The sequence below is a fragment of the Tursiops truncatus genome, chromosome 3 (assembly GCF_011762595.2).
Source record: "Tursiops truncatus isolate mTurTru1 chromosome 3, mTurTru1.mat.Y, whole genome shotgun sequence".
NCBI lineage: Eukaryota > Metazoa > Chordata > Mammalia > Artiodactyla > Delphinidae > Tursiops > Tursiops truncatus.
The window spans coordinates 160,766,120-160,791,067 of NC_047036.1; the positions used below are offsets into that span (position 1 = coordinate 160,766,120).

Below are 24,948 nucleotides of genomic sequence, written 5' to 3' on the forward strand. Positions count from 1 at the left end.
AACTCTGCAGGACTTGAATGAAATGCAACCTTTAAATGGAATAAATTTAAGTCTGTGAAAATCTCATTATGATGTCCTTATTTCCTAATCTGCCCATGGATTGGTCACAATCAACACTATTGTTAAATTTCTTACTCAAAACCACAGAGAGATGAAAATCTCTCTCCTGAGCAAAAGGTGAAATGGCTTCTCACTGCCTGCTCCAAAAACACAAACCACTTAGCAAGGCATTCGAGGCTCTTCACCAGAGTCCTGCTGACCTTCTCCCTCCTCCGGACTTGGGGAAGTCCTACTCCTCTGTCTAGTCCAAGACTCTAATGGGTTGGCCTGTCCTAGCCTGGATTTCTTACTCCCTCCTTTCTTCCGTTTAAAGCATTTATCACGCCTGGCCCGGACATGATGAAGGCCTCAACTTACTCATTTCAGAAATTCCAGGCCAGCACCATACTTGGCACACTAACTGAGCAAAGATTTGTTGAACTGAACTGAAGGAAAGGTAGAGGCTAGAGATGTGGCACTAGCAGAGTAGAAATGAAGAGTTTGAAAGCAGAGCTCTGACGTCTCTAGACTTAAGTGGGGCAAGTGGAGAATCAAAAACTAGGGTGAGAACTGCTAGGTTCCACAGCCAAAGAAGGGAGCAGAAGCCAGAAGCACACAGGGCTCGGCTGGGGGCCCCTCTTTTTGGTCTCGGTTCTAGGGCCGAGCCCACACGGGGCACTCATCCACTCTAGGAATGAAGGGAAAATATTAAGGGGTTTAATAGTGCATCATGACAAGAGAGACAATCAAAAGGGATTTTGGGCTTCCCTGGTGGCACAGTGATTGAGAGTCCACCTGCCGATGTAGGGGACACGGGTTCGTGCCCCGGTCCGGGAAGATCCCACATGCTGCAGAGCGGCTGGGCCCATGAGCCACGGCCGCTGAGCCTGAGCGTCCGGAGTCTGCGCTCCACAATGGGAGAGGCCACAAGAGTGAGAGTCCCGTGTATAGCAAAAAAAATGGATTTTGCTGTGATCCTAGATAGCTTCAGGAAATTGTTTTAAAACCAACAAAATCGGGACTTCCCTGGTGGCGCAGTGGTTAAGAATCTGCCTGCCAATGCAGGGGTGATGGGTTCAATCCCTGGTCTGGGAAGATCCCACATGCTGCGGAGCAACTAAGCCTGTGAGCCACAACTGCTGAGCCCGCGTGCCACAACTACTGAAGCCCATGTGCCTAAAGCCTGTGCTCTGCAAGAGAAGCCACTGCAATGAGAAGACTGCGCACCGCAATGAAGAGTAGTCCCCGCTCAATGCAACTAGAGAAAGCCCGCATGCAGTAATGAAGACCCAATGCAGCAAAAAGTAAAATAAAATAAAATCCAACAAAATCCAACCCTTAGGAAAAGCACACCAAGGACAGCAAGAGTTTCCTTTGGCACTAGACAAAGCCAAGCTAAGCATGTTAACCCAGGAGCAGAGCTAAAACCTGCAAGCAGTCTAAGAACACAGACTGCCAGGCACCAAGTTGACTGGTATCTACAGAACCTCCTTAAGGGCGATGAAAAAGAAAATTTCAGCTCTGAAATTTTACTTCCCGGCTTTGGACTAATAGATCCTCTCATGCTAATGCTATCTGGCTTTAGGAAATTCCAAACCATAAATTCCTCTTCTGACCCCTTGCATTCTTTGATGGGCATGCTGAAAGCTCAATGCTTTCTGACATGCATTAATGTACATACTTCTAGAGGTCTGTGTTTCCATATTTAGTATCCCAGAGGTACCAAGACGAGGGGCACACCATTCACTTGACAGTACATACCTTGCCATTTGAGTAAGTTTTAAGGATAGTCAAACTTATGTCATCATCTCCTTTTAATATTCGGAATTTAATCCATATTCCAGGTAAAGTCTGCAGAAATACTGGAGGAATGAAGAAAGTCATGCAAATTTTGACCAGTAGAAAATACCTAACAAGTCATATATGTAAAAATCAAATTTAAAAAAAGTTCAGAGAAATCTTTTCTTCCTAAGGAAAGCTATGGAGGCCCTAATTACAATATCTGTTATGTTGCCCAAAGGCCAACCTCTAAATATACTCTTTTTAGTTTCAGGTTCACCACCGCATATGCCATATAGCTTACTCTTAACACATGTATAATAGTGACCATTCTCCATCATATTTTTATTCGTTATATGTGAAGTTTTTTTGCCCTAAAGACCTTATTACCATTCCCCAATGATCATTTTCTATTACACTCAAGTTCTACAAACTAACGCAAAGTTGAGCTATGGTTTTACAGACCATGTAAAGGAAATATAGAAACAACCCTGGGACTTCTAAAACTTGATTTCCTTAGACTGAAAATGTAAACAGATCCTGAAATAACAAGGTCCCATGGCCCCAGATCAAATGTTTCATCTAGAGAAAAAAAAAATCAACTGTTTTCTGATTTTTATTTGTTCATTTCTAATTTTCTTTCTATATTAAATAGACAAAACAATGCTAATATGTGACCCTTGTGATTAATTTAAAATCCCTTATGCCCACAAACACAACTTAGGCTCAAAAATAATTTCCATTTGTCAGATTAACCATCTACTAGGTAAAATGATTCATGAAAATTGAAATAAATGACACGCTATCATCTCCACTCTTGAGAGTCTGACCTCTCCAAGTGTGGTCTGAGATCAGCGGCATTGGCACCCTTGGGAGGTGGTTAGAAATGTGGACTCTTGGGCCCCACTGAGACCTGCTACATCAGAACCTGTGCAATAAGATTTCTGCAGAGATCTGCTGCAGGTCCAGCTAAGAGAAGCATTGCTCTAGAACACTGCTGTCCAGAATTTTCTGCAATGATGGAAATGTTCTCTACCTGCATTAAGATGGTAGTCACATGGCTACTGAGCACTTGAGAGGTAGCTAGTGTGACTGAGGAACGAAATGTTTAATTTTATTTTTAAAAAACATTTATTTATTTAGGCTGTGTCTTAGTTTGACCCGTCTTAGCTGCGGCATGCAGGATCTTCGTTGCGGCATGCAGGATCTTTAGTTGTGGAAAGTGGACTTCTTAGTTGCGCCATGCATGCAGGATCTAGTTCCCCGACCAGGGATTGAACCCGGGCCCCCTGCATTGGGAGTGCAGAGTCTTACCCACTGGACCACCAGGGAAGTCCCTGAATGTTTAATTTAATTAATTAATTTATTTGTGGTTGCATTGGGTCTTTATTGCTGCACGCGGGCTTTTTCTATTTGTGGTGAACAGGGGCTGCTCTTCGTTTTGGTGAGCGAGCGGGCTTCTCACTGCTGTGACTTCTTTTTTTTTTTTTTTGGCAGTACGCGGGCCTCTCACTGTTGTGGCCTATCCCATTGTGGAGCATAAGCTCCGGACACGCAGGCTCAGCGGCCATGGCTGACGGGCCCAGCCACTCCGCGGCATGCGGGATCCTCCCGGACTGGGGCACGAACCCGCATCCCCCGCATCGGCAGGCGGACTCCCAACCACTGCGTCACCAGGGAAGCCCGCTGTGACTTCTTTAGCTGCGGAGCACGGGCTCTAGGCGTGCGGGCTTCAGTAGTTGCAGCACGTGGGCTCAGTAGTTGAGGCAAGTGGCCCTAGAGAGCACGGGCTTCAGTAGCGGTGCATGGGCTCAGTTATTGCGGTGTGCAGGATCTAGGGCATGTGGGCTTCAGTAATTGTGGCTCGCAGGCTCTAGAGCGCAGGCTCAGTAGTTGTGGCTATAGTCTTAGTTGCTCTGCAGCATGTGGGATCTTCCTGGACCAGGGATCAAACCCGTGTCCTCTGCATTGGCAGGCAGATTCTTAACCACTGCACCACCAGGGAAGTCCCCTGAATGTTTATTTTGATTCATTTTAATTTACAGAGACATATGGCAAGTGGCTACCTCCTTGGACAGTGTAGCTCTCTAGAGCATTTTCATGCCCTTGCAAGCAAAAGGTCAAGAACTGACCACAACAGCTAAATCTGCCAATCTGGCAGCACAACCCACCTGTCGTTCCAACATGCAGAATGACTTGAAGGGCCAGTCCTCTTCAGCTGCCTCTTCCAGATCATCAGGTCTGGAGCCCAGATCTCCAGGACGACACTGTTGACCATTCTGCTTCCTTTTAAAATCAGGTTTCCAAAACTCACCCCTCAGCCTTCCCAGCTCTAGAGTTTTCACACTGACTTGTTAGGAATCTCACTACTAGACAAAAAAGTGAGTCCACCACTGACGAAGGGCAGCTTCCAGGCCCCAGGACACCTGAGGCCTGAGGATTCTCAAAGGTGTGGTACACAAGCACACTGTCAGGGGGCATGGTTAGGAGGGGACCCAGAGATTGCACCAGATTTTCAAAGGGGTCGATGATTCAAACACTGGTTAACAACTCTGGGAGGGGGAAGAACTTTGGAATCTGAGTCCTGACAGAGGAGCCCTCAACCCTAGCCTGATAACCTTATAAACCCTTCATAAAGGTATTCAAAAGAAGCAAAGAAACAAATCTACATAAACTTCAACATGTTGTAAAATTTATTATTATAAAAACTAAGGCTACACATGATAGAGTGACATACTCAGAAAATCCTCGGCAAACAAGAGAAAATTTCCTGCCTTCCCGGTCCCATGTAAGAAATGAATGAGAACGTGATCAGTGAAAGATCCAACTCAGAAAACACAAAAACTGTCCCTCTCTAGGAAAAGCTCAGGGTGTCACCAAAGAAGTTCAGAAGATCATTCAAGAAGACTAGTTACCTATCACACAGGAAATTTCCAGCTGATGTGGGCTGAATTTCAACCAAGACAGTGCATTCCAAACTCCCCAGTGTCCCTCTACTATCTGTGTAGCCAGAAGGAAGAACAATACACAGTTCACTATTTGAAGACTATTCAGCTATAATAACAAAATGAATTACACCCAAGTATGTGGAGCTGCCTTCCTAATAACGTAGAAAGGTGTAAGAAGGAATCCAGGTTTAAGGAGAGTAGGTGTGCTTCCCTTCTTTAAGCACACGGTGACAAAGCAGGTTGAGAAGGCCTCAAATCTGAGATGAAAAATTCTTTTCTTGCTAGCCAGCTGAGCTAAATTGACTCCAGGGGCTCTTAAGAGGTTGGCAGCGCACAGAGATGAAACCGTCCTCTCTTGTTTCAGAGAGGGCAGGGTCAGAAAGACCTCACTACTTGAGGTGAAGCCAAAGGCCAGGGAAGCCAAAGGCCTCACCCAGTTGGCTGATCAGGAAAGACACAATCTGCTTCCCTGCCCAAGCTGATAATCTACCAGGCAGCAAGGTTTACTATGAGGAAAAGACCCACCCAAGCTGTGTTTTCTCCAGAGTGGAGTAAGTGGCCCGCCCACTTGAGGACTGAAGACTGGTGTCTGGACTTGGGTGACTTTTAGGGCCTTGAATTTATCTAAAGGCTATGCAAGGAGTGGGGCAGATGTGAAGCTTCCAAAGTCTCAAAATAAAAGCTCCGGGGATCTTTCTACCTCAGGAAGAAACCAGGAATCAGCTACCTAACAGCTACGTTGTAAGGCAAGTGTAATGACCCCCTGTTCAGTTTCTTAGCCTTAAAAGAAAAACGACTCTCTTTGAGAACAGCAAGAAGAGGTGACTGACTGCATTCCATTCTAAGCCTACCTAGGGGAGTCTAGAATCTCAAGAGATTGTTACAAGAAAAAAGTAGCAGCCTTGGGGCAGTGCAGGGTGACACACGCCTGAGGAAGGCCACATCTGAGCAGAGTTCGCTCCTTAAGCAGCTCCTGGCCTAGAACAGAAGGAACACAGGTAGCTCCACATGCACCCAAAGCACTGCTTCTGTGGTTCCTGGGTGTGAAGAGCCCGTTTTCCCCCTTCCCTAGCTCCTACCAACCCTTCCAGAATCTAAGTGCCACAAAACTTTACTGAACGCTAGGTGCCAGGCATTGTGCACAGCCCTGGGAATACAAAGGAAAAGTACAACAATGCCCTTGCTCTCACACTGGCTTAGCGGAGAAGGCATCACAGAAGGTCACCCTCTCCCGGCCCAGCTCTTTTGTGCCAGGAATTACCTCTACTCAGCACACTCCTATTATGATGACTGTTTATGAGTTAAGTCTCCCACACATCTTCCTTCTGAAAGAGCTCTGAAAGGGCAGAGAACAGCTTAGCCATCTTGGTTTCTGGAGCACCTAGCACAATGCTCCAGTGGTGTGCGGTGGGGTTATGTGTGTGTGACACTCTTAACTTTCCAGATAGAGGCCATGAAACTGTGGAAAGAGTCGACATTCCACAAGAAGCAAAGGCAAGAAAGTCTGAGGAATAAATGCCTGCCATATCCACCTTTTGCTTGCCTCCTCCTTTCCTGGGGATGCTGTTCACCTGGCTTTGTAACCCCTCCTCACTAGAAGGTTCTAGGCACTGCACCGTCCACACCACTACACCCTGGTCCCATCCACAGGGACCGTCCCTTACCCCCAAACAAGTCCCATTCAACAAGACCTCATCCTCCAAAAGGATGTCATTCTGTGCTTTGCTACCTTCTAACAATTCAGGCAGGCCCCAAACACAATGGGCTGACTTGTGAAGCACATTTTACCAATCCTGGCTCACTGACAAGTGGTGGGTGGAGGTTAAGTGGGACAGGTGGTCTTAAAACCACTGTGATTTTCCCACTGCAACTGAAATAAAAGCCAAACCCTTTCCTGAAACTTGGCCCCATGTGATCCTGGTTCCAGACTCTCTCTGCTGTACTGGGGACTTTCAGTCCCTGGCTCTGCATTCTTCCTGCCCTTTCCCACCTTCGGGCCTCTAAGGGTGCTGTGCCCTCTCCTGGCTTCCCACAGCTTGCCATCTCTTTACTTACAGCTTTTAGCGCAACTTATACTTAGTTTTGCTACTTACTTTCTCTCCCTCAAACCATGAGCTTGAGATCAGTGACATCAGCACCCAGCTCCGTGCCCCGCACATAGTGTCTAATAAACATTCGCCAAATTAATAAAAAAGGGAGTCCTCTGTCCCCCTCCAGCTCCCCCACTAACCTTTTTTCTGGATGCTTCCCGAATCAAATCACACCATCTCTTCATTCCCGAGTCCCATTTCCCACAACTCATTCTCCATTACCTGCCCCCAGAACTTCCCATCCTCATGCATACCACTGATCCATTTAGTTGTCCATCCTTCACAAATCCCGTGTGCACCCATCTCTCAGCCCTTACAGCCCCCCAACACTCCTCTTCCCCCTTACATCCATAAACCCTGAAACCACCTTTCACCATAAACCTCTCCATCCACAAACTCCCCTTAAACCCATCCCTCTCACCCCAAGATGAGCTCCTAAAACCCAGCACCCACAGCTTAGCGCCATAAGCCCCCTTTCAATCCGTTCCATTCCCTTCGGCCTCAGAACCCCCCTTCAGTCCTCCTCAAACCCTCCGCCCCCGATCTGCCCTCTCCCTCTCCGCCCAGACTCACCACCCCATCTCTCACCCTGCACCCTCCTCACCCCTCACGCCCCCAGCCGCCCCGGCCCTGGCCCCTCGGCCCGCCCCCTTCACTGAAGCGACTTTGGGTGGCCCCCGCCGAGTCCGCGCCAGCACCTGGCTTGCGCCTCGTCCAGGCTCTGGTCGGTGATGGCCATGATCTGCAGGACGTCGTCCGTGTCGGAGCCCGGTGGGGGCCGGGGCGGTGAGCGGCGCGGGTCAGCGGGGCGGCAGCACGGGGTTTCCATGCGCGGCGAGGCCTGGCGGGCGCTCAACCAAGGAGCAGCCGAGCCTGGAGAGCTCGCGCGGACGTCGTAGCCAACCGCCGCCGTCTATGCGCGCACCACGCGCGCCCTCGGGCCCCGCCCCCTCCGCCTACAGCCAACCGCCGCCAGCCAGGCGCGCCCCGCCCAGGGACACGCCCTACTATCTCCGTCAGCCAACCGCCGCCGCGCGGGCCGCCGTGCCTCGCCCACAGGCAGGCCCCTAAAAGCCCCTCCTATCTGCCTAGGACTCTGTTGGGGGTTGCTGAGGCAACGGCGCTTTCTACCCCTACCCTCCTCCAGCCGGAGAGGGCAAGGCCGGCTTTGCTCTGCTTCAGAAACCCCATCTCCCACATCTCCACCTCCCTCAACCATTCCTACTCTGAGACACTTTACACCGCACACGTCCTTAGAGCGCTCCCTTCTCAGAGCCCGCACACCTCCTCAAGAGTCCCCACTCCTCAGGGACCTCACTTCTTAGAGCCAATCCCCCCCCAGCCCCCACTCTTCCTCATAGGCTCCCATGTCTCAGAGCATCCCACTCCTCAGGGACCTACACATCTCAGAGTCTTAACTTCTCAGAGCACTGCACTCTTCCTCCAAGCCACCCCTTGCTTCTCAGACCCTCCCTAGCCTCTCAGAACCCCATCAACACCCCTACCCCCATTCATCTCCAGAAGCCCGGAGCCCCAGACCCCTGCTCCCCTCAGCCTCAGTGCCAGCAGGTGGGTCACTTGGGCTCCCGGCCTCCCAGTTCCCCCTCCCCCCACCTCTAATATTCCATAGGGGGTACAGGTACGTGTGGTGATGGTGGTTGGAAGGTCAAAACTGAGTGATTTTCTCAGTTGCAGAAATCACTTCTATTCACCTTTCAAGGTCCAGCTTATTAAGAGTGACCTTGCTTTATTCATTCTTTTGCCCTACAGCATTCCGCTAGCACGTGAAGGATGCTTTCTGAGGACCTACCCTGTGATGCACCCCCAAATCAGAGCGAATCTTCACAGGCCTTTGTTTCTAGCTGTTAGGACTCCTGGCATCAGAGGATTCTTGTGCGAGAGAAAAGGATTTATTCTCGGACATAAATCACTTCTCCAAAGTCATGGGACCTCCTAGAGCCTGTTTGCAATGGGGACAGACCCCAGACGAGGCTCATAAAGGGACCTCAACCTCCTGGGAACCCTTCAGGACAGGGCCCATCTTCTTCGCATTGCTGCTGGAGAGGAAATGCAAACACCAACTGGTCTGATTAGATTCGGGCACTCCAAAGGGAATGGAAATGAATGATGTAGACTAGTGTAAGAACAACCTGGAAAGCTCCTTGATGAAGGAAACCCGACACTTGGCCCCAGTAACAGGAAGTACTAGAACATGTGGGGACTATGGAGAGCTGGTACCCTGTACAAAAGGTCAACCACTAGTGCAGCACCACACAGGAAATCTGAAAAGTAGTGGGTAACTTTGGCATCCTTCAGAGAACAGTGGTGGGGGGATGGGTTGAGAGCTTCAGGGACCATCTGAGACAAAAACCTTAAGTCACCTGGTGGAGAGGAGAGACCTACAGAGAGGGAAAAACTGATGGGACAAGATCCCGAAGGAGACCAGAAGAGTGTGGGTTAGAACCTGGAAGATGCTGATGCAAGAGCAGCCAGCTCAGAGCAGGTGAAACAGAGCTACCTTTGGAGACCATCAGGGGTTCCCACCCCATAGGAACGGCTGGCTGCCTTGGCACCCAAAGTGATACTTTTGTCCAAAAGGCCTACAGCTCCCTGGAGACAAGGACTATGTCCCCATCCACGTGGCTGGGTGCTGGCCTAGGTCATCACTTCTGAGATTCAGGCCCCAGGCTCAAGGAGCCACACTGCCTACCTTGGACCCTGGAGAAGTACCTGGCACCCCAGTTTGTTCTTGCCTCCTCACAGACCTGTTGTAGGGCAGGGAGAATTTTCCCAAAGGGAAACTCAGCCCCAGTTAATGTAGAAGGATCTACACATTTTTGGTTCTTTGGCAATGCATGCTTTAGTAGTTTAAGAATTCAGCCTCTGATGGGAGGCCTGGGTTCAAAATCTGGCTAGGTGTGTAAGCAGAGAGAATCCAGAGCCTGGTTTACGCTGTGTCTAGCACAGTGCCTCTGTGTATCTGAGAGGGGACTCATCATGGGTCTGGCACATCTGAGACCACAGGGTGAAGTGGGGAAAGCCAGGCTGAGCTTGTGACCAACTCCGGACTTTGTGGAAATCCGAAGTCCTTTCCTCAGGGGCCTCTCTAGTCCCTCGATGTATCTCTGTGCCCTTTTGAAACTATGTAACCACGGGCCAAATTTCGATCTCTCTGAGCCACTGTCCTCACATGAAAATATATATAATACCTATGCCACAAGATGCAGGTGGTGATTAAATAATGCACCTAAAACGCTTATCAGTGTGCCAGGCACATCAGAGAAGCTTGAGAAATGGCAACTCTAAAATCCTGCATTCTGGTCCATGGACCCCACTACCCCAAGCCCACAGGTGTGCACGTAGGTGATGGAGTGGACAGTGGGATGGACACACCTGACTATTAACAATCTGGACTCAGACAAGGGGGCAGGCAGGTGAGAGAAGCCTCACACAGGCCACAGACTACTCTGGGCTCCAGAGAACGGAGACAGAGAGGCAGGTGGCAAGATGAAGGCAGGGAAAGAGGTGGAGGAGACAGAGGCAAAAGGGAACAAGAAGAGAGACGGAGCAACAGCCATGCAGAGACCAAAGGGGAATGGGAACAGGGCCCAGGAGATGCCACGTTGAAGGATCCCAGCTCAGCCTGAGCTGAGGTGGACAATTCTGGGACATAGGGACAGACAGATAAGCTGACAACAGAAAAGGCTTTGGAGACCTCGGAGCGGAAAGGTTTACTCTTTATAGACCCCCTCCTTGTAGACCCCCTTAACTCTTGCGGGGATAGGCAAGACCACTGGAGGCTGCCAGAGGCCATAAACCTTTCCCAGCTCACGCTCAGCACTCCTCAGTCTGTGGCCTAAACAATCAGCCTCAGGCAGATGGGGCGCCCATGGTCCATCCTTGTTACCCTGTTGCACTGGGCAGCGTGGCCTGAGGGGGCCCTCATCTCTCCCACCTTTATTACCCATGCCACCGTGGACGAGGAAGCAGTCCACAGGGCTTGCCAGGCATGTGCAGTAAAAACAGAAAAGTGTCCGTTAAAAAGCCCTGCAACCTGAGATGACTGAAGGGCCAGATTCCTGCACCCCGTTCAACTCTCTCCCAGATGCTTAGATGACCCCAACCTACAGGCCCTGAGATGGGCACAGTTGTCTGCCTGGGTAGGGCTGGCAGTGGTTTCATGCCAAGCCAGACTGAGGGTCTGCCTTTAAGTCTGGCCCGCAGATTGGGTAGAGCCGGGCGCACCCACAAGTGGCCAGGGGCAGAGCTCTGGCATTTGCTGTACCCTGCTGAAGTCCAAGGTTAGCTAAAGGGTGGAGTCCATCAGGGAATGGCCATTCTCAGGAAGCATGATGCGAGTGCTAGGGCCTGTCTGGGTGGAGGATGTGTAGCGAACAGACTTGTGGGTGGACCGGCGAAGGCACAGACAGCAGAGGAGGTGGCGGAAGGTGCGGCGCATCTCAGCATCTCGGCATGAGTACACCACGGCGTTGACCAGCGAGTTGGCCTCGGCTAAGAGTAGGAAATATTTCTCCACAGCCAGGACGTTGCAGGACTTGCAGCCCAGACCATCCAGAAGCAGCACCACCTGGCCCGGTGTCCAGCAGACCACAAACGCCCCTGCGGGATGGAGCCTGATGTGAGCAGGGCCAGCTGTTGCAATGGCTCAGAACTGGAGGAGTCTCCAGAGCTTGGGCGACAGCTGTGCAGTTTGTAGGGAAGAGCTGCCTGTCTTGCTGCCTTTGCAGCATGATGGGGCAGAACTGCTAAGAGGGGAAACCTTTCTCTGATTGTCTGCCAGAGGAAAGCCCTTCCTAACTGGTATACGGTGGACAGGACCCTGGACATTTCTACATAGAGATTTGTTCTTTGGGGGAAAGGTCACTGTGGGACCGACCGATTACTCGGTGGCGGAAAAGGAATGATTAGGAAGAGTTGCTCTTTGTTTCTTGGGGGTGGTGTGTGCACCTCCCCTGCTCAGACCATTCTACATTCAACCGCCAGACCTCATTACTCCTGGCTAAGAACTCTTAAGGGCTTCCCATGGAACTCAGAACAAAATATGACTCCTGTCTGTGCCTTTTGAGGCTGTGCTGACCTTCTCTTCCTGCGGACCAGTCACGTGGGCCTTCTCCCCTCTTTGGAGACACTGGGCTGGTCCTGTTTGGGGCTGTCACCTTCTGTTCCCTCTGCCTGGAACTCTTGCCTTGCCTCTGCTCAGGCAGCACCTCCTTGGAGAACATTCCCCACCCAGATCATCCCCTCCCATCATGCTCTATCAGTCTCGCAGGAGTTGGGAAGTAGGGTGCCACTCACCCAGGATGATGACAACAGTCTTGACCAGGCTGAGCGTGGTTTCACGGTAGTGGGGGTGGCAGCTGACATGCTCTGCCATGCGCTGCACCCGCCGCCTCACATAGAAGAAAATGCGAGTGTAGACAGCCACCATGAGCAGGAAGACGAGCAGGCTGGACAGGGCCCAGACGGCCAGGTAGGAGCGGCTGAGCAGGGGGGCCATGCGCGAGCAGCGGTCCAGGGCGCAGAGGCAGTGCCAGGAGTGGGCGGGCAGCAGCCCCAGGCCCAGCGCGGCCACCCACACGCCCACGATGAGCATGATGACCCGGCCTCGGGGCAGGCGGCTGTGCAGCTGCACAGCCATCACACTGCGGTGCCGCTCCACGGCGATGGCCAGGAGTGTGGCCACGGACGCCGTCAGGCTCGTGTCCAACAGGCCCTGCCGCAAGAACCAGCCCTGAAGTGAGAGCCGGGCTGTGCGCGGGCCTGTATGGAACATGAGGAAGAGGTAGGCTACACCGGCAAAGAGGTCAGCTGCGGCCAGGTTGCCAAGCAGGTAGTAAATGGGCTGGTGGAAGCGACGGTTGGAGGCGATGGCCGCGATGACCAGCAGGTTGGTCAGCAGCACCAGCACGCTGACAGTCAGCCCCAGTGCCACCACAACCACATCTTTGGGCCGCCAGTGGGAGCTGAGCTCCTTGCCGCTGTTGTTGTAGAAGAAGCCGATGGTCTCATTGTAGTAGCACTGGCCCATGGTGACCATCTGGGGGCACAGAGGGAAAGGTCAGTACAGAAGGTCCTTGTTGGAGGGACAGAGAAGGGAGCAGCAGCCAGAGGGAGGATTAGGACAGGAAGGGCAAGGGTCTCAAACTCAGATGCATGAGGGCAAAGTGGTAGTGGTAGGGGCCAGGGTGGCCTGGAAAAGCAAGTCTGTGAGTTCGGGGGTGGGGTGGGGCAGTTGTTGCTTAATTACTAATAAGACTCTTAGAAGGGTATCTCCCAAATCAAACGACTGGGTGGTTTTGCTTTTAACCTAAAGAATCAAAACAAAACTCATTTGCCCACGCGGCGCCAACCTGTGACCAATCTGTGTGTGTGTGTGTGTGTGTGTGTGTGTGTGTTTGGCGGGGGGGGGGGGGGGGGGTTAGGGCAAGACAAAGGGGTGTGGGCTGTGAAAGCAGGCAAGGGAGAGTCAGTTTGGTGTTGGGGTCAGTGCAGGGAGCGGAGCCCAGGGGGCGTGTGTGCGCAGGGTGGGGCCACTGCTAGGACCTTGCAGGAGGTGGGTGCTGGGACATGGAAGTGACTCGGGCAATCAGATTGGGGGCAGTGAGGCAGCCCCACAAGTTGGGCGGCGGGCTCTGGGCGCGAGCGCTCCCTAAGCAGGCGGGGGATCGGGCCGTTCCGAGTGGGACAAAAGGGGCGGTCAGGAAGGTGGCAGCAGGCCGGGCCTCTGGGGGCCCCCAGGCTAGGGGAGGAAGAGGAGGAGGTAGGAGAGGAGGGGGCGGCGCCCGGGCCCCGCAGCACGTGCCGCGCCCTCCCCAGGCCCCGCGCCCACCCTCCCCCGTCCTCGCGGGTCTCACCTGAGCCGCCCGTCACGCCGCAGACAGGGTGGCCTCGCGCCCGAGACCCATGACCGGGCGACGAGGGCTGGAGCAGAAGAGCGTCTGGGTGCGCCTGGCGGGAGCGGCCAAGAGAGGACTGGAGGCGGGGTCCCGCCGCCCCGCCCCCGCCGCAGCGCCCCGCCCCGCCCGGTCCCCACCACCTGGAGGAGCCTCTCTTCCGCTGCCGCGGCGGGGACAGGGTCGCCCGGAACCGCAGCTCCCCTCTTTCCTCTCCGCCTCGCGTCTCCTCGGTCGCCCCTCTCCACTTCCGGCGCGGGACCCGCACCCCAAGTCCGCGCACACCTCACGCGCCCGCAGTTTTGGGCCTTCGCGGGGCTGAGTCACTCACTGCCCGAGATTTCCCGCCGTGACCTAGCGCCGCCCGGGCCCACCTCCGGGTGGTCTCAGGGTCTGCGCCCCTGCCCCGGCCCCACCCCGCCCGCTCCCTCGTGTCCAATCCGTCGCCGAGTTCTAAGCCACGCCCTGATCCGACCCGGCTCCCACCGCCACGACCCCAGCCCCTCCTTGGCTTCGCCGGCTTAGAGCTACCGCGCGACGCAGCCTTCCTTGACCCGCAGACCTCTGGCCTCAGCTGACTCTGGCCGCACTCAGGTTTCTCGAAATCCAGCCCCCGGCAGCGCTGTTCCCTGCCCGGCCCACGCCTGTGGCGGCCCTGGACTCCCACGACCGAGAGCACACAGCCCCATTGTCTCGGTTATCTGCACTTAGTTATGTTTGTTTGATTGTGCAGGACCGGATCGCACGCTGAGCTCCGGGAGGGCCGGCCCGGTGTGACTCAGCCAGGTGCCCAGGCCCAGCCTCTACTGCATGTAGGTGCTCGGGGTGTTCTGAGATGAAAGAAAGGGGGCTTTGATTTCCCTGGTCGGTAAAATGGGGCAAAAAGATGCTGCCTCACCGACCTCCCCTGTCACCCTTCCCTGGCAAAGAAAGACACTCAAGGTTATAAAGGACACAGTTTATTCAGAGGCCACCAGACCCCAGGCAGAATGTTGAGTCTGGGTTGCCCACATCCTCCAATATGTGGTCACTTGGGATCAGCTAAGGAGGCAGACAGATGGGGGAGTGGCAACAACCAAAGTAGCAAAAAGCACCCCTATCCTAGGGGTCAGAGACTAGGGTGGACCTCAAGGACCCCATGATCTGTATTGACCCTGAGTGACCTCTGAACCTGAGTGGCCCTGTCACTTGACATTGACCTGTGTCTAGTAGGGGGGGGGGGGATCCTGGTACATTGCTGCTGAAGGGTTTTAGTTCTCCCCTAGGCCATGTAGTCTTTCCCCATAGGAACTCTCCAGACACCCCAACATTGAACTCCTGGGATGTTGGGTCCATCTTCTCAGTCCTGGGCTTCTTGGTCAGAGTGCTGGGATAGTCAGAAATGGTCCTCAGCTTCCTCAGGCTGGGTGCCTGGGCAGCAGGTGGCCTTGGGCACAGACTCGTTGTGCAGCTTGGAGAGTAGCCGGGCCGTCTCCTGCGTGATCTCAAAATGCTTGGGCAGTGGGGTGCGGCGCAGAGGGCTGCCCTCACGGGAGGTGGCGGCAGGGCCGGGTCTTGGCCTCCGCAAGCTCCCTTGGGGCACTGATGTGACAGGGGTCTCCTCGCACAATTTGGAAGCCACCATGGCCAAGCAGGACAGCTGGTGGGTGACAGGCCGTACACCCCCCCGGGGATACTTCACTGGCTGGCGGCTGAAGTGGCCACGGGACTGTGTCCCCAGGGGTGAGTCCTCAGGGCCTTGGCTGGACACTGTGGGATAGAGTGGTCAATGCTGAGCACCCCTAAGTCCTCTGGATACACCCCTCCCCCATTGTCATCATTCAGCCAAGCTACCCCAAGGCAGCGGCAACCCCAGAACCCCTGGGCTACCCCACAACACACTCACCTTCCTCTCCCTCATTTTTGGTGTCTTTGGTTACTTCCTCTTCCTGGTCCCTCTGCAGAGTTGGAATCTGCAAGAAGAAACCCAAGAATGAGACCTCCAGCAATAAAATGCCAGTTCTTTGAGACTCGTAGACATGCAAAAGTTCCCTTGCAGTTCTGGTATCTGGGGAGAGATGATGCCCTTGAGAGTGTACTGCTTGTCCTCCTGTGAAGAGCAGTGTCATTAATCTCAACTGTGGGCTCTGTGAGGGCAGGAATGCCTTTGTTCAACAGAGGACCAGCCCGGAAAGTGACAGCCTTCTCTGCATTAGGAATGGGGGAACTACCGGTCTTCATCCTGCTCTACTTTCTGCAATTTCAGGCCTGCTTTTTAGCTTATCTGAATATCTTTTAGTTCATCCTTTCGCTAAATGCTAATAGCAGTTGGAATTCTTTCTCTGTGTCCGGAGCACTTTCTGAGGTATTCCAGTTCTCAGAGTCCCACACCTCACCAGCAGCAGCTTTCCCAGCTCTGGGGTGCTGCAGGGGAGATCCTAGCTCTCGGGAATGGTAAGTGTATCAGGATCTGAGGGTCAGAAAGCCTCCCCTAAGAGTCTCATCTGTAAATGGTTTTCATTAACAGTATTTACCTCTTAGGGCAATTACTATGCAAGCACCCCTGCATTGTAGGCGTGCAGTCTATGGAGGCTTGCACAGCCCTCTTTGGCCTCACTTCCTTCCACCTTCCCCTCACTCATTCATTACAGCATGGGGCTCTGCCCTGAATACACCAGGCATGGTCCCACCTCAGGGCCTTTGTACTGGCTGTTCCCTTTGCCTGGAACACCCTTCCCCTGATCTCCACCTGGCTTACTCCCCCCTCACATCCTTCCAGTCTTTGCTCAAACCCATCTTCTCCATGAGACCCACTCACAACATCCTATTTACTGCTACAAACTGCCCACTACCTCTCACCTTGGTGCCCTTGATGTCCCCTACTTTACCCTACCCTTTCTTTTTTCTATAGTATTCATCACCTTGTAACATCCTGTATAACTGACTTTGTATCATATTTCTTGTTTATTGTTGGTTTCTTTCCCACTAGAAGGTAGGCAACCAAGAGGATGGAGTCTTTGAATATTTTGCTAACTGATGCCTAGAACAATGCCTAGAGCAACGCTTGGCACATAGTAGGTGTTCAATAAATATTCTGTTGAAGGAATGAATGGTACTCATGTTAGTATCTCTGCAAGGCTCTACCCTGTTGTTACTCCATTATTTCCCACCACTCCATTCCTTACCTTTCCTTTCAGAATGAGTGCAGGGTAAATAAGGAAAGGAGAAAGGGAATGAAATAGACAAATTTCAAGGGAAAGGAAGGAAGGAAGACAGGAGAGAGAGAGGATTAAATGGAGAGAAGGCTCTCCCCATGTCTGTGGGCCCAGCAGATTCCTTACCTCTGTGGGCGTGGTCTCGGGATGCTTCTCCAGGGCACTAAGGGGCATGGTGTCTGGGTTGGGGTCCGAGGCTAGGGATATGGGCAGGGCATCCAGGGCAAGTTGTGAGTATGGTGGCTGGGGGCTGGTTGGGAGGGTCGTAGGGGGTGGGCTGGGGTCTCGGGGCAGGGGCTCAGTGGCCAGGAAGAGGTCATCAACCCCGAAGATCTGCTCATAGTGTACAATGAGGAACTCGATGAGCTGGGCCTGGTGCACGGAGTCTAGCAGGCAGGTGACGGGGCCGGCGCTGGCTACCCCTGGACCGTCCGGCAGCCTCAACAGTGTCGGCCCAAACACAATGCCCAGGTTGTTGGCAGACATCTTGTTCTCCTCATACTGTGCAGCCACCCTGGGGACAGTGTGAGGAGAAGGGTCAGGGCACAGAGGGTATGGTTATTGGTCATTGGGTAGGATCTGCAAGCCAGGCTAGTGGCAGCTTGCCCAAGTCATGGGTAAGTGGTCCCAGTCATTGTGTACGACCAGCAGCCACATGCCTGGCAATGGGGGTTAGGGGTCAGCATACAAAGTCAGGAGTCATGTATTAAGTTTCAGAGCTCAGAAAACACATTCAAAGGTCAGAGGTCAGGGGTCAGTGGTCACATGTCCAAGGAAGGAGTCCTGGATCTGTGCCTCAGGTCAGAAGTCATGTGGCAAGGTCAAGGACAGTGCACACCTGAATAGATGGGCCACCAGGTGCCGCAGGGTGTTGTAGTTAGAGTCAGGCAGCTGCACCAAGAGGTTCTTCAGCGAGCGGATAACCTCAGGGCTGGGGCTGGGGGTCCCAGGGTCGTGCCCAGGGTCTGCATGCAGGGTCTTAGCCAGAGAGATGAAGGCGTCGTAGAGGTGGAAGGGGACCACGGGGTCAGTGAGCTGGGGGTGGAATGGCAGGGGGGACATGGGTGTGGGTGGGCTACAGAGGGTCCTCAGTCTGAGCCCACCCGGCCTCTGACTCCTGAGCTGCTGAGCACCCACCTCCTGGAGGAATCGCTTGAGAACACTCGAGACATCGTGAGGCGAGTTCCCTGACAGGTCAACCAATGCTCGGCCGTTCTCAAAAGCCTGGCACAGCCGTTCCACGCGGACCCGGGACCCGCTGACCCTATAAATGCCCTGAAGGGCAGGGGTGGGAAGTTGGACAGCTGGCTTGCAATCTGGCCATTGAGAGGGCTGGGTCACTCACTCTTGGGGGTGGTCAAGGGTCAAGGTGGCACCTGCACACTCAGGGCGCGCTGTTCTATCTCGGTGGTGCACCTGGTGATCACAAGGGGCACCTCCTCCGGGAAGTCCCTTGGCAGTTGCAGGAAGTTGACCCCAAAGAGGGGGGTCCGGGCTGGGAGCCGCTTATGTCCGCAAAGGATCAGTAGAGTCTCCAGGCAGCGCTTGTGGCAGGTCAGAAAGCACTGAGGGAAAGGTCACAGGGTCAGGGAGGTCATCGGGGGTCAGTGGGGGAAGAGAAGGTCACAGGGATCCTCAGGGAGCAGGGGGCTCATAGGAGATCATCAGATCAGGGCAGGTCCCAGGGGTGGGAAGGTCTTAGGGATCTCAGGTCAGAGAGATGCCTGGGGTCAGAGAGGTCACTGGGGTTCAGCAGAGGTCATTAGGTCATCGGCCCAGGCCACACCTCCTCGCACTCGGTTCCGCTGACCATGAAAGCCTCGCACTCTCGGCACTTGGCTGGGCCCCGCAGCCGCCGCAGCCGGTGGGTCTGGGCCGCGTTGGACAGTGTCCACTTCTTGAACGGGGTGCCTGGCCCGTTCTCCAGCCCATCTCCCAGGTCTGCAGGGAGACAGGGTCAGGAGTGCCTAGTCCACCCCCACCCCACCCCTACCTGCTTCCAGCCTCACCAGGGTCTCGCTCCTCCAAGTCATCTGAAGATTCGGTGCCTGTGGACGAGACCTTCACCAGCCGCCTCGTGCCAGAGCCTGGAGTCAGAGGGTTACAGAGGTTGGGGGTCACAGAGGTCATGGGGAGGCGCCAAGGCTAAGGAAACATTCCTGGTTTTTGGCCTTCCAAAACCACCCACAGATGCCCTTGGGGAAAGGGTCAGAGGTCAGGAGGGGGTGGGTCAGACAGGTCAGGAGTTAGGGGTTGAAGAACCTGGGGGGTGGTTCAGAAGTTGGATCAAGAGAATGGGTCAGAGGTTGAGAAAATAGGTCAGGGTTGCAGGGTAGGTCAGAGGTCAAAGAATGGGTTTGAGATTGAGGGTCAGAGCCTGGCCAGGGGCTGGAGGATGGTCCCACCTGGGCTGGAAGTGGGAGAGTCCTGGGACCGAGACTCGCTGCCACCACCCATGCTGTCCACATCACTGGCCAGAGTGGGGCCCAGAGTTCCTAGGAGGGGACAGGTCAGTTAGGTGTGGCCTCCTGCCCCAGCACCACTCCTGCCTGCCCTTCACGGCACTCACCCTGCCAGCCTGTGCCAGTGTCCTCCCAAGGGCCTGGCTCAGCGGCACTCTCATCCAGCGGTGGAGGTGGGGCTCCAGAGAGCTTCTTTCTTGTGTCCAGAGGGGAACTGAAAGGAGAGGTTTGAGGGCTCTGATAACCAGGAAACTTGCCTGGGATGACATCACCCTGGCATCCCGTTTAGGCCCCAACTCCAAGTACTTGGGTCTGCAAGCCCTTATGGCCATGAGCATCATGGCCCCCAGTGCAGTAGCCCCAAATTCCCAACTCTCCCATGACTGGGACAACCCCACCCACCTGCTTGGCTCCTACCTGACCCCGCTCCTGGGGACCCACCCGTGCGTGAACTCCTGGAAAGAGAAGGCTGGTGGCAGGGGCGGTGGGGCGTCGGGCCGCAGCGCCCTCACGAACTCCTGGTATCGCTGGCCCGGCTCAAAAGGCGCGCAGCACTCGGCCAGGGCGGCGAAGGCGCGGGGGCCGCGTTCTGCCTGAGCCCCTCGCAGCCCGAACAATCCCAGGGTCACCTGTGGGGCGGAGGCCTCAGGTGAGAGAGGGGCTGGGCCTGGGAGCCTGGGGCATGGCCTGACCCTGAGAGATACCAGCTCGGTCCAGGTTTGGGGGCGGGGCCGGGCAGTGGGAGGTGGCTTAGGGACAGGAGCCCGCAGCTGGGGTTGGGGGTGTGGTCAGAACCAGGGTGGGTCATCTTGGGGGTAGGACCCCCTGGGAGGGGGCCGAGGGGGAAGTGCAGTCAGGGTCTGGGGGGCGGAACTGACTGTCCAGCAAGAGGGAGCGGGTCCTGGTGCTCTGGAGGTGGTTTAGGGGCAGGAGGCGCCTAGCCAGGGCGAATGAGTGTGGTGGGCAGCCGTCAGGTTAGGGTCTCACCCGCCTCAGCACTTCGTCCCCCTGCAGCACCAGTTTGCGCACGTGTGATACGATCCGCTGCTTGGCGGCCTCCAGGTCCTGCTGCCGCGCATTGGCCTCGCGGACGCAGGCCTGGTACAGCGCCTCGGCCTCCAGCGCCTGGAGAGAACAAGGCAGGGAGCGTGTGTGGGACAGATCGTGGGACCGGGGGTGCCGAAGCACAGGGGGGCACGGGGCCGAGTCCCCACCTTGGTCTGGGCCTCCTCTCGCGAGCGCCGCCGCCGCTCCTGCTGCTTGTTGGGTCCCGGCTGGGCCTGGGGGGCCGGGTCTTCGGGGGACGCCTGGGAGCGCACCCGCAGGTCCTCGCTGCGCTGCACATACTGGAGCTGGGCCCGCCGCAGTGCCTGCACCGCCTCATTCTGTGGGTGGAGGAGGGACGCGGTCACTGCTTCTTCATCTCCTTCCCCAGTCCGCTTCCCCAGCCCCCCACCCTAGACCTTACCATCCGCTTCTGCTCTTTCATCCACTGCTCTTTAAACTCCTTCCGCCACTTCTCAATCTCAGTCCGTTTGGCAGCCAGGGGCTGGGAAGGATGGGGAATGGGGATGCTGCCTCAGGGCTACTCGATCATTGCATTCACTGGGGCCACATGTCTTTCATCCTTTGGACCCTTTTCTGGGTCTGCACTCTCTCTCCTGGGTCTTCTCACCCAGAAGACCTCTGCCCTCCCCTAGCCCAGTGTCTCCAGAAAATCTCAGTGGTCACCTCCATCCTTTGTGCCTAGACCCAAAGATGCCAAGGCTCTCTTCCTGGGCACACTTGGCACCTCGTCCTGTGGCCCGCAGAAGAACAAAAGCACGGTTTCGCAATAGCACAGGAAGCCTGGTTCGAATCTCTGCTGGGTAACCTTGGGCAAGTTCCTCAGCATCCCCGGGTCTCAGCTTCCTCATCAGCAAATGGTGCTGATGGTAACGGTGCCTTCCTCCAGGGGGTTGTGGAGGGAATAATGCATGAAGGACCCCCTCACCTGGTAGTAGTCTCTTTTCTGCTGGGCCACTGTCTCCATGGCCAGGGCTCCCAGGCTGAGGTCGTGCTCCAGAAACAGGGTGTAGATGTACTGCAGTGGCATGTGGCTCTGAGGGTGGGGAGAGGCCGTCTGGTGTTGGAGGATGCTGAGGATCTAGGGGTATCTGGCTGGGGTTCTGGAGAGACTGGGCTCTGGGGGGGGTGGTGAGCTCATGGCTACCTGCTGGTGGATGGACACCTTTCCCGCCTCAGCAATCTTCATGATGTTTTTGGCAAACTCCAGCTCTGGGGGCAGACAGCAGGGGTGTGAGTCAGGCAGGGTGTGAGCACTGCAGGGTCTGGGCAGGGCCTGGGACCCGGTAGAAGGGGCCCTCACCATGGCTGGCTCTCTTCTCAGTCCAGGCCAGCAGCTCCTTGGCGTAGCGGCTCCAGGTCTTAGCATACTCCAGGGCTGCATCCACACCCCCCTTGGTCCGAATGAGCCGCAAGTCCAGTTCCTCCCCTGGGGCAGACGGTTGGACCTCTGACCTCTGAACCCTCCCCTGGAGGCCTTCCCTGAGCCCTCAAACCAGACCAGTGGACCCTGTTCTACACCCTATGGCTTCCCCAAACACCCCCTTGTTCTCATTTGTCCAGGTTGTTTTACACTGATTCTCCACTCAGACTGGGGGCTCCCTGAGTACAGGGGTTCAGATCTGTTGTGTGCACTGCCGTGTCCCTGGTGCATGGAATAGGCAGTTGATGATGGAAGGACTCCTTTCTGCCCCCCCCACCTCGCTTGGCCTCAAAGCCCCCCTACCTGTAAGGGGTGCAGGATCCTCTGGGGAGGGACCACTCCAACGGTTGGTTTCACTCGTCTGAGGGGGAGGGAGACAGCATTCAGGAACAAGCAGGGCAGGAGCTCCACCTTCCTCAGACCCCCTCCTCCGAGGTCCCCTCCTCCCTGTCCCCTTGGTCCCATCCCTCACCAAAGTGGCTGTGGGGGTCTTGTCAGGTTCTGGGTCTCCTGAAAGCACAGGGTCTCCAGCCAGCATCTCAAGGGTCCTGGGAGGTAAGGGTGTCAGGAGGTGTCAGACCCTCCACCCAGTCTGTCCCACCTAGGGGTGCTGGGGGCCCCAAGGCAGTTTGGGGATGGTCCTAGATATCACCTCTGTGACGTCTATTGTATCTAGGAGTCCTGAGGGATGGGGCTTTAGAGGGGAAAGTAGGTGAGCTTTTTTTTATGGGACTTGAGATAGAATTTGAAGGATCCCAGGTAACTTTGGGGTTCAGAGTGGGATTATAAAGCTCTCAAGTGTTTTAAGGGGTCACAAGGGTCACAAGAAGGATACGTGGGGGCCCTAGGATCACTTTGGGGATTTCAGGTGGATTTGGGGGGTTGAATTTTGGGATATTCAGGTGTTTTGAGGATCCAGAAGTTGCAGGTTCCTAATGGGGTTTCAGGAACCTAAATGGTTAGGGATTTGGGGGATCCTGGTGGAATTTGGGGTTACTCAGGCACAGACTCACACGTTCCCAAGTGAGATCTCGAGGTTGTCCAGGCTCCGGAAGATATCACTGTATCTCTTCCTGCTCTCAGGAGCTGAGGGTAGCCCTTGGGGAGGGGAGTATCACACATGGGCCAATGGAAGCCTCCCTCCACCCACAGCACTTTGGCAGGTTGTTTGGAGGGTCGGGGTGGGGCGGGGGCGGGGGGGGGGGGGAGAGAGAGGGAGAGAGGGAAAGGGAAGAGAGAGAGAGTTCTGTTCCCATGGGGAGTATAGGATGGCGTGGGTGTCTGAGCTGGGATGGAGGGAGTGTGGGCTTGGGTGGGGCCCGACTTGGGACAGGCAGATGGACTCAGGCACAACCCAACACAGAGACAGCTGCTTAGAGGAGCAGAGACACCCACACATGCATTGGCCCAGAAGCAAAGCGACAAAACAGACATCCTAGATACAGCCACACTGTCTCCCGGGACAGAGCCGGCTTGACAATGGAACCACATGGACCTCAGCCCAGACAGATGGAAATACACGTGGGACAGAACGGCACATGGCCTGCCACAGAAACACACACAGCCAGCCTGAAACCACAAGAGGCATAAAGACCAAATGACAATCAATATGCAAAGCAGAGACACAAAGACAGGCGGAAACGAAGTCGGACCTTGCCACATTTCTGTCGCAGGCACCACTTCTAGGGAGCCCAGATCAGCATGTCCCCCTCCCCGGGCAATGGAGTAGCCGGGTGGGGATCCTGCCGCGTTGCCCTCTCCATCAGCGGTCGTGACACCCTGCCCCCATCACAAATATCAGAAGCAGAAGCGGCCACTTCCCCTTCCTGGGCCCCCTCCCCCAGGCATCCGGGGTGAAGACTCCAAAGGGGGAGGGGGGATCAGGGACTGGTGTCCTGGGTCCTCCTCAGCTTGGGGGTTCCCACAGTGGAGCATGCCCGTGTCCTCCCCATTCAGGAACTCCTCTCCCGGCTCTCTGGACGGAGAGGGATAGGCGGGGCCCCTCATTGATTTAGGAAGTAGGATACTGTCGGGGGAGGCCCCTCTCTGATCCCGTATCCCGGGCTGCCTACCCGGCTCTGTTGAGTCCATGGTCCGGCCCTAGGATCGCTCGGCTGGGATGGGGATTGGGATGGAATCGCGCGCCGGCGCCAGCGGGGCCCAGCCCCGATTTCCTGCTGCGGCCGCCGCTGCCCGGGTTCCTCGTCGCCCCGCCTCGCGGAGGCCCCGCCCCCAACCACGCCTCTGCTGGTCGGCCGCACCCTCTCGGCAGGGGAGCGCGGACCACGCCCCCTGCCTGAGCGGCTGGATATGCGGCTGAGCCAGGACCTCCTGAGTGACCTGCCGAAATGACTCCATCCCAGCCAGGGTTCCCCTCCCCATATCTTTGCGGGGTCCCCAAACCCCAGCACACTCCCCTTGCAGTGAGTCCACAGAGTCTGCCTGGCCTGAGGAGCCTGCCCCAAACCTTTTACGTTCTACGACCCAATGACGCCCCTGCCCAGGGGTCTCTTGGACCTCTGAACTCATCCCAACCTGGCTGGGGCAATGGGAGCCCCCTGGTTGGAGGTGTGATGTCCCGCCTGATTCCAGTTGAAACTGAAGTCCCCTAACAACGCTGGGGCTGGAGATACAACTGGGGGACACCCAGTAATGCTCAGTGCTGGATCAGGTTCTTGAAGACCCAGTTACAGCAGAGCCGGAGCGCCCTTAGCACTTCTCTCAGTCATGGAGGACACAGAGACCCTCGCCCTGAGCCCCGGCAAGAAACATCCCCAGTAAATCACAAGTCAAGAGTGCTCCCCTTCGTGTTGCCTCAAATTGTCTCAAGGATTCCATGTGACCCCAGCAGCCCCTCTGCTGGATGGGGCCTGGCACCCGCGCCCCTCCAGAAACCTTGGCCAGTGTTCGGGGCCCACCTGATGCTCACAGCTGGTCCCAGCCCCTTTCCCACTTTGGCTCCCAGGGCCTCTCTTGGGCTGTGGGCCACACTCCTCCTGATGGGAAGCCAGTCAGGGGTGGGCTGCTGAGGATG

At 55.3% G+C, this 24,948-nt stretch overlaps 3 protein-coding genes across 9 annotated transcripts in view; all 3 read right to left on the bottom strand.

Moving 5' to 3' along the window:
- Positions 1-8,373, bottom strand: part of PBX4 (PBX homeobox 4) — a 43,469-nt gene extending 35,096 nt beyond the window's left edge. The window contains exon 1 of the mRNA XM_033854065.2: positions 7,555-8,373. Within this exon, the coding sequence (XP_033709956.1) occupies positions 7,555-7,685 (131 nt within the window). The 5' untranslated portion in view covers positions 7,686-8,373. The remainder of the gene's footprint in view (positions 1-7,554) is intronic.
- Positions 8,374-8,453: 80 nt separating this feature from the next.
- LPAR2 (lysophosphatidic acid receptor 2) lies at positions 8,454-13,864 on the bottom strand. Its single transcript, XM_033854063.2, has 3 exons — positions 13,732-13,864; positions 12,173-12,914; positions 8,454-11,476 (listed from the first exon to the last, which is right to left on the bottom strand). Exons 2-3 carry the CDS (start codon positions 12,912-12,914, stop codon positions 11,163-11,165), a joined length of 1,056 nt encoding a protein of 351 aa, XP_033709954.1. The 5' UTR covers positions 13,732-13,864; the 3' UTR covers positions 8,454-11,162.
- Positions 13,865-14,713: 849 nt separating this feature from the next.
- On the bottom strand, positions 14,714-24,133 carry GMIP (GEM interacting protein). 7 transcript variants are annotated; one of them, XM_033854072.2, is made up of 21 exons: positions 23,987-24,133; positions 22,928-23,012; positions 22,387-22,462; positions 22,218-22,275; positions 21,795-21,920; positions 21,639-21,703; positions 21,420-21,527; positions 20,895-20,975; positions 20,641-20,811; positions 20,414-20,551; positions 19,868-20,055; positions 19,534-19,640; positions 19,370-19,459; positions 18,974-19,051; positions 18,751-18,905; positions 18,341-18,529; positions 18,102-18,239; positions 17,803-17,999; positions 17,091-17,478; positions 15,656-15,722; positions 14,714-15,519 (listed from the first exon to the last, which is right to left on the bottom strand). In XM_033854072.2, the coding sequence occupies exons 1-21, from the start codon at positions 24,003-24,005 to the stop codon at positions 15,146-15,148; spliced, it is 2,898 nt and encodes a 965-aa protein (XP_033709963.1). In that variant the 5' UTR covers positions 24,006-24,133; the 3' UTR covers positions 14,714-15,145. The 7 variants fall into 7 exon arrangements, with proteins under 7 accessions (XP_033709963.1, XP_033709961.1, XP_073659242.1 ...); XM_033854070.2 differs by having other exon boundaries at positions 19,844-20,055; XM_073803141.1 differs by having other exon boundaries at positions 19,844-20,055; positions 22,928-23,000; positions 23,987-24,105.
- Between the last annotated feature and the right edge of the window lie 815 nt (positions 24,134-24,948).